Source organism: Chiloscyllium punctatum, chromosome 4 (genome assembly GCF_047496795.1).
Source record: "Chiloscyllium punctatum isolate Juve2018m chromosome 4, sChiPun1.3, whole genome shotgun sequence".
Classification (NCBI taxonomy): domain Eukaryota; kingdom Metazoa; phylum Chordata; class Chondrichthyes; order Orectolobiformes; family Hemiscylliidae; genus Chiloscyllium; species Chiloscyllium punctatum.
Window position 1 is genome coordinate 77,736,588 of NC_092742.1, and position 16,743 is coordinate 77,753,330.

Below are 16,743 nucleotides of genomic sequence, written 5' to 3' on the forward strand. Positions count from 1 at the left end.
TCTTTTTTATTCTTTACCAAATTCCACATAATTACTCATCCACAGATCTCAATCTTTCATGCTGCTGCATCCTGCTCTACACCCCCTTATGGTGTCTACTTCAAATGGAACCAAGAACCACCTTCTCAATACAGCCAAACCAGCGTGACTAATCAAACAAAGAAGAAAGTTCAATCATATCATCAGGAGCATCAGACACAAGATGTCAGATTCTGCACACGCAGGCATTTTGGCAAAAAAGAATTTCAAGACAATGAACAAGTATCAAAGAGACTTTACATAAATACAAAATTACACATTAAGACATACAAAATATTCCACTTTCGATCTGATTTGCTTGTCATATTGACCTTTCCTTGAGGATTATGACCAGGTGAGGAGGGCTGAATTGACTCCCCTATTTTAAAATCCGTCATCACCCAGATCTCCTCTCTGATCTTATAGCCATTCAGACCTTCCTGTTTCTGCTCCCAAAGCTAATTACCTCACATTTATCCATGTTATACTGCATCCGTTATGCATTGCCCACTCACTCAGTTTGTCCAAATCACAGTGAAGCATTTCATATCTTCCTCACAGTTCACCCTCCCACCCAGCTTTGTGTTATCTGGAAACTTGGAGATATTACATTGTTGGGCCGAAGGGCCTGTTTCCACACTGTAGGGAATCTAATCTAATGTAATCTAATTCCCTCATCTAAATCATTAATTTATATTGTGAAAAGCTAGGATCCTACCACTGATCCGTGTGGCATGCCACTAGTCACTGCCTGCCATTCACAAAAAGATCCATTTATTCTTACTCTTTGTTTCCTGTCTGTCAACCAGTTCTGGATTCATTGAAATACACTATACCCTAATAGATGTGCTTTAATTTTACACACTAATCTCTTCAGTAAAACTTCATCAAAAACCTTCTGAAAGTCAAAATACACCACATCCACCAGCCCCGACTCATCAACTCTTCGAGTTATAGGTCCAAACATTTCAGTAGATTGGTCAAGCATGATTTCCCTTTCGTAAATCCACGCTAAGTCTGTTCACCACTTTCCTAGTGGTCAGCTAGTAAATCTTTAAATAATGAATGTCAGCACTAATAAATACAGGCTGACTGGTATATACTTTGGGTTTTCTCTTTGCCTCCCTTTTTGAATAGAGGGATTACATTAGTTACCCTCCAATTTGCAGGAACTAGCCCAGACTCTATAAAATGTTACAGATGACCACGACGTGTTACCCTTCAATTAGAAACACCAATTTTTAATCTTGACTCATTTATTATTCATTACACATTACAGGTATGATTACAATTAACCTTGTAACATGGATACTGACAACTGAACCTCAAAGGAATAAGGTTATCAGTTACTCGTCTTTATTGGTTTATTTAAGAAGACTGGAATATTTGGGCATGCAATTCATGCCCATTGTATCAACGTCTTCTTAAGAGTGCCCAGCATTGCGTCAACTGTTCGGAGTGTAATCTGCTCTTTGCACTCTACTAAAAGGGGAACTCAACATTTGCTCTCCCTGATAGTCCACAGCCCAGTAACCCATTGTGCTACATAGGACCACTAGAAATGTATAGTTACAGAGATATGATTGGTCTGGTGGGATGCTATTTGGAGGGTTGGTGTGGACTTGATGGGCCAAATGGCCTGCTTCCACACTGTAGGCATTCTATGTCTATGTCCATTCAGCAAATATGGAAATCTCTCATCCTAGACAAAGCATTCTGTTGTAAGAGGAACTCAGCAATAGTGATGTTAAAGAGCAAGGGTGAAATTGAAGAACATATGCTATTATGAAGAAGTAGGGTGTGTGGTGAGTATCTGGAATTGTTCTATGACAAGAGGAATAGCTTCAAAATTAGGGGGAGCAGATTTAGGACTGAATTGAGAATGAACTTCTTTATCCAAAGTGTTGTTAATCTATGGAATTCCTTGCCCCTGAAGTGGTTGATGTTACTTCAATAAACATTTTTAAAGCTAAGTTAGGTTTTGTTTTGAACAATAAAGGGATGAAGGGATATGGTGCGAGTGCGGGTAAGTGGAGTTGAGTCCACAAAAAGATCAGCGGAGCAGGCTCGAAGAGCCACATGGCCCACTCTTGCTCCTAGTTCTTATGTTCTTATGTCAGGCATGTGGCTCTAACTTGACATGGAATGAAGAGGATTTGTCCAGACAATGTTGTAACAGGCATGGTGGTTAGAGTTCCACTGTTTCTAGGTCTGCAGGACAACAGGGAAGTGCAGCAGATGCTGTGCGAGAGAAAATTCTGCACAATGCCCTTTCTATTTGTTTCCCTGTCACCAAGTCACACTTTATTTACACATGGTGAATCCTTGATACTGGTCCAACTCCTTCAGAGCACAATGCCTTTTCTTCTCAACAAGGCTGATTGGTTGATCTGCTGATGTACCCAACCTTGATTGCTGTACAAGGGTGATGTTGGAGTACTTGATTGTTAGGGACAAGTCCCAAGTGCCGAACTTTACTGATGGCTGTGTGATTGCAATGTGGTGCATTGAATACTATGGGAGACTGGTTTTGCAGAGACTAGGGCTTTAATTTACTAATCTTGCATGAGGCCATTAGAACTTAGGGCTCAGCTGCCAGCTCCAGACTCTGGGAACTGACATCCCTGACAACCTGTTTCGAATCCCTTCTGTGGAAGGTCATCAGGACCTCCCATTCTGTCTCTATCAAACCCAAGGAACTATCTCATTTGTTCACCTGATGAAGGAGCGTTGCTCCAAAAGCTAGTGTGCTTCCAATTAAACCTGTTGGACTATAACCTAGTGTTGTGTGATAACAATAGTCCAACATCGGCATCTCCAAATCATTCCCCATAAAAAGCTGCAGTGCCATAAACATGACACTTCAGCCTTGCTTCTACCCAAGTGTTCCATTTTTCTTGTTTAAAATTGCAGCAACCATCTCCTGTATTCCAGTGCATCTTCCTTTTTAAAGGGACACTCTGCCTTTTAAGAACAGAAGGCTGGCAGCACCATATGTGATCTTGGCTCTCTGCAGAGTGCAGAGGAATCCAGTAATGTGGAGCCACTCAGTCCAATGTTACTATCACGAGGGTGAAATGTCAGCAACTAAATTATATGCTGCTTATCTCCAACAGAATCAATGTGCACAAGGTGCAAATTGTGACTTGGCCTAAAAATGTTGCCCTCTAGAATCATAGATTTGTTTTACCTACAATGAGTGAAAAGACAGTAAAGTTTAAGAAATAAAGAGTAAGAAAACTGTTAAGAAGAATTTAAGAAGTATAAGGCAAGAAATGAAACATTCCATTGGAACCTCCTATTTTTTATTTATTTACTCTACCAAAATCCTGCATCATTTTCAACACCTTTAGTAAATCACTGTAATTTTCCTTGCTGTAAGAGAACAACTTTGACTTCTTTGGTTCCCTATCAAATCTGAAGTTCCTTATCCCTGGTACCTTTCCAATAAATCTCCACTGCACAGTCTCCAAGGTCTGACATCCTTTCTGTGCTTCCTGAAGGTCTAGCAGGGTTCCCAATGCTTGAGCACAGTGCATACATTTAGCAGCATTTGGTGCTAATACAGACACATCAGCTGAATGGATATTCTCTCGACTGTCTACCAAAATTGGCTGATCTCATAAGGCTGTATCAAGGTTGATTTATTTTCCAGAACTGGTAGAAAGAACATTAGTTTTTTTACGGATAATTGTATTCCATTTAACTAAGGTATAGTACCATGGTCCTTGACAAAAGCAAGTTTTAGTTCAATAAACAGCAAATAGATTACATAATTGCTTTCAAATGACTTGTCTCATTCAATATGTCAGTCAGCTCTGGCTGATAGACCAGGCAATTTAAATATTAAAAATCAGAATACCAGAGTGATTGGCTGCAACAATGTTTTCTCAGGAGTAGACTTGTCATTCTTTAATAAAGACCACTTCATAAATTTCTGACATTAAGCTCTGTGGTTCCCATAAACTGTAGTCACTTTTGTTCCATGCCAGTGTCAGCAATAGTTTCATCATCTGCAAGAAATAAAGGGATATTCAAGAGTGTGAATCAAATCCAGTACCAGAATTTCTCAATAAACACTGAATCAATGTGCTCTCTCATTGAGATATGCAGACCAGGAAGGTCATGGGAACCATTCCAGAAATATTCTAAGATAGTGGGAGTGCCGACTGGCATCATCATTCCCGGAATAGGGAGAAGAAAAATCAGATGAAGTTACCTTTGCTAATCATTTTCCAGTGACCATTGCCAGAAAGGCAAAACTGGGTAAAGGAAAGACCTACCTCAGTTTGCCTACCAACACATGTTGTTTTTAAGCATAAACTGAAAGAATGGCTATTGGCAATGTTCTCTTTCGTGATAAAAGCAGATGCAAAGTATTTATTTAATATCTTAACCATGGTCTGTGTCTCCAGAAAAATACTCCCTTTTTTAACTCATCATTCCCATCCTTCCTTTGACTACACTTTTATTACTTATGTACTGAGAAAAGTCATGCGTTCCTTTTCATGCTATCACCAATATATTCTCATACCGTATCTCTGTCACTGTGTCCTCGGATTCCAGTATCAATCACTTTGGTGTTGTAATTATACCAGATTGTGGCAATATAAAAGCAAATTCTTTCTGCTTTCTTTTATTAAGGTCATAACTTCTCCTGTTCATTTTACTTGATCAGCATATTTTCAGTTTTAATTGTAATTTGAGCTGATACTTGTGCAGACATGCTGGACAAAATGCACAAGACAATTGAAAATGAACTTGTAACACTACATTATTTACTAAGGCTGTTGTGACATTATATACATGACAAATAATGGCCAAGCACAAGATAGATCTTTGGTCCAAAATTTGTTCTGCCTAAACATAGATATGTTCACAATAACTGCAAAGACGTTTATTAACTACGAGCCATTAAGGGCTCGATTTAGGTTGGTCACTGAATGCAAGTTCCCTTTCTCTTCACTCCTTATCCAACAAAGAAGGCTGGAAGTGAATGACAATATTCTGAATGGACAGTCAAAGGGACTATAGGTAATGAACGTGAATTTACCATATCATTATCTGTAATAATTTATATATTCAGATTAAGAATAAGTAAACATACTGTTTCAAACACATGCAGAACAATAAAGTAAATCACATTTGTTTTAAATAAAAAAATGTAGGAATCCCACCTGGTTAAGACTCCTGGCAAACTGAACTGTTCAATTGGTTAAACTGATATTATTGATGTCTAGCCAAACTGGGTGGTTCAGCAGTTCTTCCCAGGCTGTTCTTGGCATGTGTTTATCAGAACTAATTAGATCTAAATGAGAATGACGAGAAACCTATTTGAAACTTAAAGAAAATTCATGGAGGGAACAGCAACTCAACCATTTGTTAGAAACACGTTGCTGTTTATCTTCTTAGTCTCATTTGGCTTAATTAAATTATAAAATAAAACCTGCAAAACTGTAATACTGTAAATGAGAAACAATAATAGAAATTTCTGGAGAAATTCAGCAGGTCTGACAGTACCAGTGGAGAGAAATCAGAGTTAACGTTTTGGGCCCAGTGACCTATCCTCAGAACTCAGAACTTAATTAAATAATAGTTTTACAGAACATACAAAATATTAAAAAGATTATTTTTGGTTCAACACATATATGATTTTAATAGTACCTATGTGTGGTAACTTTGGAATGGTGGGACTGCTGTCATTTATTGAAAGCTCCTGGTCTGTGAATTCATAAATACTTGGATCATCCAGGAATACAGGCTTCTTCGCTTGTTTAATCTCTAGTGCCCTGGTCATGTAGGATTCTCCACTATTTCTCACCATCCACTCTCCCAATTCACTCTCCGATATATTATCATCTGGTCTTGATACTGCTGACCTGCTGATGTTTACCATGGCTTTGTTGCGATAGTATGCAGGGTCTTCACTTTCAAGATCAGTAGTTGATATTTTGCTCCCTCCTTCATCTCTACTGGGAGCTGGGGAAAGACCTGAGTTGTATGCATCTGCCAAAAGCTGGGAAAGAATGGTTTCGGATAGCCGTGGACTATTGTAGACAGTCAGCGACTGAGGCCTTGGAGAACAGAAAAAGCTAGAAGCAACAGAGTCAGAATCTAAATCTTCATTTCCAGATATTCTTCCTAAACTTTGGCATCGGATGCATTCATCCAGTAAGGAAGTCAATTGGTCTTTTGATATGTATGGGACACCACCAGTCTGAAAACAAAAGATTAAGCAAGTCAACAATAAATTTTATCAACTATATTGAAGATTCTTTAAGGCATGCCCAAACTTTTATGCAATCAAAAAACACAGAGATGAAACAGAAAAGGTAATTCCTTCACAATAAAATGACCTCCACATGAGAAACTCACTGCAAAGTGGAAAAATTACAGCTGATACATGTTATCATAAAGTTTTCCGAATTATGTGATATAGCTGCTTACAGTGTACAGAACAGAATATGTATAAATAAGTGGTTAGACCCTGCTAGGAAATCAGTAGCATGTAAAAATAAATGGGATTCTGTTTCTGTTTAGTTAGCTCAATGCCACATCCTTTTTCAGCTCAAAAGATAAAAGTGTCATTCAAGTTGTCAATATTTTCTGGATATTTCATAGAATCCCTACAGTGTGAAAGGCCACAATTTGGCTCATCAAGTTAGACCAACCCTCCAAAGAGCATCACACCCAAGTATGCAGGCATCCCACATCCACGCACTCCCCCCACCAATCTCCCCCAATCCCCATACCCCTGAATTTCCATTGGCAAATTCACCTAGGCTGCACATCCCCGAACATGAGGGCAAATTAAAATGGCCGATCTTTGGACTGTGGGAGGAAACTGGACCACCCAGAGAAAATCCCCACAGACATGGGGAGAACTTGCAAACTCCACAGAGACAATCGCCCAATTAGCTGGGATGAGTGGGTTGCCTTATGAGGAAGAATTAGACAGACTGGGCTTGGTTTCACTGAAGCTTTGAAGAAAGAGGTATGATTTGATCCTCAGAGGTCTTGACAAGGGGGATGTAGACATGATGTTTCCTCTTGGTAGTGAGTCCAGATTGAAGGGACATTCTTTATAATTAGGAGTTACTCCTTTCGACCAGAGATGAAGCAACGTTTTTGCTCTCAGAAAGTTGCGCAACTTTGGGACACTTCGCCTCAAAAAGGTGATGCGGACCATAAGACCATAAGACATAGAAACAGAAATTAGGCCATTTGGCTCACTGAGTCTGCTCTGCCATTCAATCATGGCTGATAGATTCTTGATTGTCAAGGGATTCAAAGGTTATGGGGAGAATGGGGTTGAAAAATCTATCTATCTCAGTCTTAAACACACTCAATGACCTGGCCTTCACAGCCTTCTGTGGCTGTGAATTCCATAGATTCACCACTCTCTGGCTTAAGAAGTTTCTGCTTACCTCCGTTCGAGAAGGTCTTTCCTTTACTCTAAGGCTGTGCCCTCGGGACTTCATCGCTGCAACCAATAGAAACATCTTCCCAACATCCACTCTGTCTAAACCATTCGGTATTCTGAAAGTTTCAATCAGATCCTCCTCATCCTTCTAAACTCAATCGAGTACAGTTCCAGAATCCTCAAACCTTCCTCATATGTTAAGCCTTTCATTCCTGAAATCATTCACGTGAACCTCCTCTAGACCCGATCTTGGGCCAATACATCTTTCCTGAGATATGAGGCCTAAAATTGCTCACAATACTCTAAATGTGGTCTGACCAGAGCCTAATAAAGCCTCAAAAGTACATCCCTACTTTCATATTCTAGTCCTCTCAAGATGAATGACAACATTGTATTTGCTTTCATAACCACTGACTCAACCTGTACGTTTACCTTAAGAGAAACCTGGACTAGGACTCTCAAAACCCTTTGCACTTCAGATTTCTGCACTTTCTCCACATTTAGAAAATAGTTCACACCTCTATTCTTCCTACCAAAGTGCATGACCTCACACTTTCCCACATTGTGTTTCATGTGCCACTTCTTTGCGTACTCACCTAACCTGTCTAATTCTTTCTGCAGCCTCCACGCCTCCACAATACTACCTACCCCTCCACTTGTCCTTGATGGTGGTGGGGTCATTAACTATTTTTAATGTTAAGGTAGATAGAATCTTGTTAGGGAGAAGAATGCAAGGTTATTGGAGCTCGCTGGGAATGTAGAATTCTAAACATAAGCAGATTAGCCAAACTGATTCCAGCATGTTTCCATATGTTTGCCAGTGAAAATTCCAATCAATGCTACTGTTTCTAAAAGCCACTGCCTTCTGACTATAGCTCGAGCAGGTTTAAATAGATATATTCTAAAGCTTTTGCATGTCAAATGTGACCGACTTTGCTTGACAGCCACTCATGTATAATATGCAAAATGGAAACACTACAGTATGAAGAGTAAGGTAAGAGTAATGAAAGGTATGAATCTTTCAATAATCAGACATCAAAAATGACATTTGTAATTGATGTTGGACGAGCTTGGAGTTTCTTACAATAAGGAACATGCTTGGAAATGTGGTGGCCTGAGGAGGACATTTTGTTATATTTCTTCGTGGAGCATGACAGAGATATTATAAGTAAAGCCAATACCCTTTCTGTAGAAATGTATAAAAGTACAAAGTTGAGAGTGCATTTCTGGAAAAGCACAGCAGGTCAGGCAGCATCCGAGGAGCAGGGAAATCAACATGTCGGGCCGGAGTTTCCTGATGAAGGGCTTCGGTCTGAAACGTTGATTCTCCTGCTCCTCGGATGCTGCCTGACCTGCTGTGCTTTTCCAGCAACACACTCTCAACTCTGATCTCCAGCATCTGCAGACTTCACTGTCTCCTAAAAGTATAAACATGAGTTCAAGGTCAGCAAAGAGAAGGTATTAAAGCAATTTATTCTGATAATTTGTTTATTACAGGAGAATTATTAACCACAATGTTAATCTGCCATCCATTATTAACTGTTGTAACCAAACACACTCAATGGGGTTTATAAGCTCAAAGAGAGCAAGAGTGTGAATTGTTATATTTCAATCAATTCTCACATCTGTAATATTGACCCCTACTGGGCAGTTCTGGTGTTTCCTGGGTGGGGTTTATGAGGTTGCTAATCTGGTGTGATCTCATCAAGATGAGAAAAGGTCATCAAAGTGGTAATTAAGAAATTACTGTGAAAAATATTTTTCCCAAGAAGAGTTTACTGGAGTAAATAAGGAAAAGCAAACTACACTGCCAGAAGGTCAGGTTTCAAAGTAATTGGCAAAAGAGCAACTGCGGAGAATATTTCATGTACAGCAAATTATTATATTTTTGAATGAATGCCTAACAGGATGGTGAAAACAAATTCATTAAAGCTTTCAAATGAAGTTGAGTATATAGTAAAAAAAAGCAAAATAAAGGTGCAGGCCTGTGGGGAAAAAGTAGGGTCATGGAACTAACTGGATAGTTCTATCAAAGAGCCAATTTTGGGATAAAGAACTGACTAGCCTCTTTCTGCTCTGTAAGATTCTAACCCTTAAAAGTAATCAAAGAAACTCCAATTTGGTAACCTATTTGTTATTAACCAAATATTATTTTCCTTCTACTATTATCTTGAATTTTCTTACGTTGAAGAGAGAAATATGCTCAATGTACTCTGATTTTGCTGTGCTATCGAATCTATGAACAAATATAACTCCTAGCATGTTATTACTAGACTCTAAAAATTTTTATATGGCAATCTTTATCTTACCAACATCCACTATGTATTGTGGATGTAGGTTTGCTTGCTGAGCTGGAAGGTTCGTTTTCAGAAGTTTTGTCACCATACTCGGTAACATCATCAAAAGACATGACACACTCTCACTAGTATCTTTACATACAGATGAGGACGGACACGACTTCGACTGGGACAATACATCCATCCTAGGACAAGCCAAACAGAGATGAGAATTCCTAGAAACATTGCATTCCAACTGGAACTCTATCACCAAACATTGATTTGGATCCCATTTTCCACACCCTGAGAAAAAGAACAGGAAATGGCATCACCAACCCAAGGAAACCTAAACACATAAACAGGAAGTGGGCCATGCCACCAGTGCTTCATCTGGAGGCTCACTGATGATGTTACCTTGTATGGTGACGAAATATCTGAAAATGAACCTTCCAGCTCAGCAAGCAAATTTACATCTAGAACCCAAACATGAGCTACAAATCTTCTCAAAACTTGCTCTCCACTACAAATGCTGGTGTCAACAACCAAAACAAAAATTGCTAGGAAAGCTCAGCAGGTCTGGCAGCATCTGTGACGAGAGATCAGGGCTAATGTTTTGGTCTGGTGACCCTTCCTCAGAAGGGAAGCAGCATCCACAGTTCTTTCAGTGTTTGTTATATATGTTGGTGTGTCATTTCACATGTGCTCAGTTGGACTCAATTTCTGAAAGCAACAAAAGGCTGCTCCAAAATGATAGTCTTATCAGATTGTGTTCTATGAAACCGAACTTTAACTATTCAAGTTAGCATTCTTTCTCTTGTTGCAAGAAAAGTAACTAGATAATTATATTTTTGTTGAGACAATGAGACTTGCAATATATATTTTCATTACATTTTGGTGTCAGATGCAATAAGGATTGGATTTAATGGAATGGTTTTATGGATCTCAATGAATTTAGAGCAATTAAAATTCCATTTTTACATTGTAAATTCGAGGTAGATATTGGGGGCATTTAAGTGAAATTAAATACATTTAAAGTGTGAGCTTTTGTAACATTATCTTAACAACAGAGAATAGCCCATTATCACCAGTTTAGTAACAGGGAATGACCTATAATGACATTATTGACTCAGCACAAACACACATTAGTTTCCCACACTGCTTCTAACTGGTATTTCATTGTCCAGCAGCAGTAATACTATGTAAACAGCACAATGTGTTCCACAATTGGATCAAAAAAGCTTTTACAACTAATGTATCATTTGGAAGCTCCAGTTTTCTTAAGGATAAAGACAAATCTCTTATAAGCCTAATGATTTAGCTTTGCTTTATTATGGAATAATCAATGGCATTATTTCTGTATGCATTTCTCATGAATTTTTTTTTATCAGTTTAGTAGTTTTGCGGACACCTTTTTGCTCCAAGATATCTAAATCTCTTACAATTTAATCACTTGTCTTCTCATTTTTAATCAATTTAATATTTTGAAATAAACAACCAATTGGAAAATTCAACATTCTAAGATAGGATAATCAATGTAGCAGCTTCCCTAAATTAAGATGAACATAAAGCATTCTTCCCACGTCTGAAATGACTTGTAGATGTTTGTAAAGTGCAATCACAGAGTGGAAAGCACGCATGTATGTGCAAACACCACACATCTAATCATATTGTGTGTCGACTTGTTGCGCACTTGAATTCAGTATATAGTACAAATCTGTACACTGTATTCAACTCCAACTTTGTTTAGGCACATAACACAAACCAGATCACATATATAACTAAATTTGGTCATTTGGGCATATAGAACTTGAATATTGCTGAAAAGAGAGACATGTTGCCAAATCTTTTTAACTTGTCCCCATCGGGACGAGCTTAAAAACACTGAATTTCAAACAATCACAACAATTTATACTGCAGGAGAAAAGAATGCTGATTGGTTGACAAGTCAACTCTGATTTGTTGAAGAGTTGCTGTGGAGAAAGTAACACAGAAACAAAGGCCCCTGAGCTCCTGGCAATTCAAAAAAGGTACAATGTTTGAACATATAAAAGGAATATGCTTTTTCATTTAAATTAGCCAGGGACTTAGCAACCCTCCAGCTCTTCAATGCTTTCTCCATGACAATGTCTCAGCCAATCACAATTCACTTATTAACAACTCAGCTCTCTGTAGTATAAATTATTGTGATTGTTCAATATTTGATAGTTCTGCAGTTGTCCTGATGAATGCAAAACAAGAAGTTTTCGGTGTTATGCCTCTCTCTTCAGCAATATTTGTGTATCTACTTGTTGGATGCTTAGATTGGGCATGTGGCGTATATCCAATCATATGCATTTCCTATACACTTCAAAAATCCTTATTTTAAGGTTCAACAGGCTCTTCTCAGAAGAAGAATTAACCAAACTTTCAACAGTGGTTTCAGATTTTAGAAAGATTATTTGGTAAACTTTAAACAGTACACATGTTCAAGAGAATCTGAGAATACAGTCAAACTATATCTTGCTTCAATTTTTTATATATTCCCCATTAAGTTTGATTACGAAATGCAAAGGCCATTGTTAACGAGGATGAGATTAGCATAGGATTCCTCGGTACATCACACTGGACCACTTAACACTGCATTCTTTTCACAAAGCTGTTGACAGCCAATGATTTGTATTCACTCGCTCCATAAGCATCGGTTCTAGAGGATCGTTTGACATTGTTCAATCTATTTTAGTTTTGAGCCTGCGCTAATTTAAGTTTTAAAAAAATCAGATGAAAGGATTGCTTAAGCACAGACTCGTTTGTTGAGTAAGGCCCAAAAGCTGAAAAGCGGCAGCTGACAGAGTCGGTGGAACAATCTCACTGTCCCAGACAGATCTCAAAAGGGTAAACAAGACATAAAAGCTCTTTAATGACTGCATAAAGGTGAAGTAGTTAGGGTCACTGCAGCCTGTCATTAAGAGGAGGCTATAATTACTCTGATGGCACACTGATAGAACGGGTTCAATCTCAAGTACCACAACCCTCACTGTAAGTATTGCTCAGAACAAATTCAGAGTGTCTCACTCTCTTGTGTCTCTGCAATGACCTTTCAGCAGGAATTCAATGCATGTTATTATCAGTATACCCCCACACCCCACTTCCTGCTGAACCAATTGACCCTTGTCCCTCTTTCCTCCAAAGGTTTTGTTCTTAACTGCATTCCACATTCCATGTGAGACTATAGGTTAGATTTTGAGTCTCAGCTGGGTGCAGCTGAAATTCTGAGTTGTCAATGTCTCATATATTCCTGCTGTGAATTCTGGCTTGGAGTTGAGACATTCAGGAAATATCTGTCTAAGAATTACAGCCACTTATTTTCTATTAAAATTACATAAAATAGTTTGAACACTCCAGCCTTGCAATTCCTTGTCACTATCCCAATCATTCTTTAACTTGTATTACAGACCAAAAAGGATCATAGTGTCTCCTGAACATACTATAGGACTTATTTCAAAATTATAGAAATAAAACATGATCATACTTTGTATGCTGATCAGGAAAGAGAAATAACTACAGTAGTCTTCAAAGTTTTGAGGGTAAGTAATTTGAGAAAAAGGTTTCAGTCCTGGATTTATGAATCATTAGATTTCTACTTTGTTTTTCCCAGTGAGTAATTTGATACCTGTCCATCAAAGTGAATTGTTTGAAAGATGTTAAAGTACAAAAGGTATTTTGGGAATGTGATGAGAAAATATTATAAACATCACATAATTTGCATAGGTTTGTTACTTTGACAGGAAGACATTTTCCCATTAAGTGAGATTTAATCCTGAAACAACAGAAGTCACTGAAATTAAGGGTTAGAAAATGACAATTGGTCTGGGGGTTTTATAAGTCAATTACGTTCCTAAGACTCACTTAATATATAAAGACTAACAAAGTAATATTTCAACTCTGAATAAAACATCTGGATTGGGAATTTACAGTTGTTTGCATCATATCACAAAAATCTGCACTGATGCCCATTTTATACCCAGAGATAACTCAAAATCCTGACTGATATTTTGTGTTTTATTTAATAAATCTCACTGTTGAATAGACTAGCCACTGAGACCAGAGTCAGGTAAAATGACGTCTGGGACTCACTGAGGCTCCTACAAGAGCCACGACTTCTTCTCCTGGGATCCTGAGGGAGATCTGCAGTTAGTGCCAAAGACTTCCAGAGTAGAAAGGGAAGTAAGATGTCACAGCAGGGCCACCAGCATAGGACCACGATCCACAATGAGGATTGAGCTCCACTTGAGGCCCAATAGTCCTGTCAACGGTCATCCAACTGAACAACTGGTTAAATTATCTCTGTGCCTCAGTCCAGGGCTCCCATAGACGGTTGTGTTCAAATGATATCCCTTTGCCCCAAAACCCAGCAAGAAGTCTGTGGGCATTCTTGTGAAGATCTGAGGCAATTCAGACTGGCAGAGTTTGAATAAGTCATGGCAGCTGTCAGAAAAGTGAGCTTATTCATGGGACTGGACATTTCTGGAGTTGCACCGAAGAATGGGCTAGAAATCCAGGATCACTTCTGGAGCAATCCAGGAGCCCCGGAAACATTGCAGGTCAACTTAGCAGCTTATTGCTGTCATCTGGAGTCCCAGCCCATGAGCTGGCCAAACAGAGGACTGACAGTTCTTCTGTCACAGTAGTGCCACCAGGGATGATGGTCACTATTGGAACAGCATCCACCTGAGGAAACACATTAAAAACCAAAGAATTGAAGATGCTAGAAATCAGTAACAAAACCAGAAATTGCTGGAAAAGTTCATCAGGTCTGGCAGCATCTGTGAAGAGGAATATGAATTAACATGTTGGGTCCAGTGACCCTTCCTCAGAACACATTGATGTATATTGTATTCAGAAAAAGTTTGCTGAGATCAGCTGGGAGCTGAAGCAGGGGATGGATTTGGATAGCAGCAGAAACCATTTGTAAAACACCAAGAATGCTATAACAGTGCTATGCAACCACTTTTGAGATGTCACTGAACTCTGCTGCTGATCCTTGGAAGGAACTAAAAGAGAAACAGTTCAGGTTAACGACTTTGACTTCCCCTGGTAGGGCATGGCGACCGAAGCAGTACATTGTGAGGTATTTGACAGTGATAGCCTGAAATCTGTGACCATCTACCTGTAGAGACACAGCATCAACTGCAGCATCGTGTTCACATCTGGGCATTACACTTTAGGAAGGATGTCAAGATTTAGGTGAGGATGCATATGAAATTAACTTGAATTGCACCGGGGTTACAAGCTTTGGACAACTAAGAGGTTCTCCTTTGAATAGAGAAGAGTAAGAGTAGATTTATTTGAGGTATTCAAGCTCGTAGGTGGTTTGAAAATTTATTTGAGGAGAACCTTCCAGTGGCAGAAGGATGGGTAACTAGTAGGCATAGATTTAAGTTAAATTAGTTAAAGAATCAGCCGATAAATGAGGGAACATAGTGATTTGTTGTGATCGGGAATCCATCAGATCCAGTAAAAAAGTTCAAAAGACAATTGGATAAAGCTTGAACAGAAAACAATCACAGGACAAGAAAAAAGGAGTCTTGTGTGAGATGATCTGGGGAACTCAACCAAAGAAACAGAATGAGAAAAGTGGACCAAATGGCCTCCTGGATTGTATCATTCTATGATGTGAACTCAAAATTCAGTGCTGTTGACAATAAAGTCAAGGCTGACACCAAAATACTGATTACATAATCAAAGGATACCATGTAGGATACATTATTTATTCGGACAGCAGGAAGTGATGATCAATAGGGGTGCCATTATCTTGAACTTTATACGTCATTTCATCTCAGTTTTTTGATGAATTTCCATTGCAGTCTAACTCACAGTAATTGCTCCCATCCAACTTCGTCAGTAAAGTCAGGATTACTTAAGATAAAAATATTTTAATAGAAAAGTCAATAAATAAGGGAAGTAAATACCTCTCTTTGTAATTTGTTTCTCAGAATTTGGTTTATCCATTAATGTCCTGATTTTTCAATCTTTAAAATATCTCTTAAATGTAGAATGTAGGGCATTTTCGCCATACTATTTCAGTATTTCCAGTATTTGACAAAGCTGGGGTCTAGGAGATAACCATTGGATGTTCTTAATGTGTTTCCTATATTTGAAAACAGAGAAATAAATCTGACTGAACAATACAAAGAAACAGTAACGAAGGTTTCAACTTACTCGGTCAGCAGTGATAACCTCACAAATGACCTGACACCAAACAAGAAAACATCTTTCGGCCCTAATAGTCAAATGACTGCTAACTATTGGTGAGTCTTATTTTGACAACCAGAACCTAAAATGCTCTTGCATAAAATTAGCCAGATGAAATAAAGGGAACAAAGCTAACTAAAACAGAGACATGGATAAAATTAGAAAACTAAAGCAAATAACCATAGGTCTGAAATTTTCTTTACACCTAGACACCATGGAGTCATTTGTGAAATAGTTACACATACCAAGGTTCATCTACCCTTTAATTAGAGCTACAGCATTAGCTAAAACTACAACATTTTGCTATATGTTAAAAACAAATCAGTGAACTATGCAATGCTGCATCTTAGTTCATGGCTGCCATAAACAGTAGTCTGAACTTCAGTGAATCTTGAACCTAGTAATAGATATGTAAAATTCTGACCCAGCCTGAAGCATCCCAAGCATCCCAGTTTGCTGTCACCAGCTGTCAGGAATTTTACTGCTTTCTGTTGGTCAAGGTTGAAGCTAGGTGTAATAGCATTGCAGAGGAATTCTCAGCAATACTGTGAATCAAGAGGTTATTGAGGGAGAGGAGCAGAGACTCGTGCAAACTATAAGAGTAGTCAAGTTTTAATTTTGGAAGATTACGCAGTTAAAATTACTGACTGCAGGAAGGTTAGCCAGGGCTGATGCATCACAGTTCGATTCATAATATTCTTCATGGCTAGGACTGACTGAGAAGGATATTGTCGAGACTTAAGAAGTGAGTTGAGAGAGAGAGAGAGAGATGAACATGGATTTGAAAGTCAACAG

The 16,743-nt window shown here is 38.6% G+C and overlaps 1 protein-coding gene across 3 annotated transcripts in view; it reads right to left on the reverse strand.

The window, feature by feature from the left end:
* Window positions 1-1,275: 1,275 nt before the first annotated feature.
* fsip1 (fibrous sheath interacting protein 1) overlaps window positions 1,276-16,743 on the reverse strand; it is a 416,185-nt gene continuing 400,717 nt past the window's right edge. For all 3 annotated transcript variants that reach the window (XM_072569083.1, XM_072569085.1, XM_072569084.1), the window contains 2 exons: window positions 5,683-6,235; window positions 1,276-4,031 (listed from right to left, as the gene is read on the reverse strand). In XM_072569083.1, coding sequence (XP_072425184.1) covers window positions 3,991-4,031; window positions 5,683-6,235 — 594 coding nt within the window. In that variant the 3' untranslated portion in view covers window positions 1,276-3,990. The remainder of the gene's footprint in view (window positions 4,032-5,682; window positions 6,236-16,743) is intronic.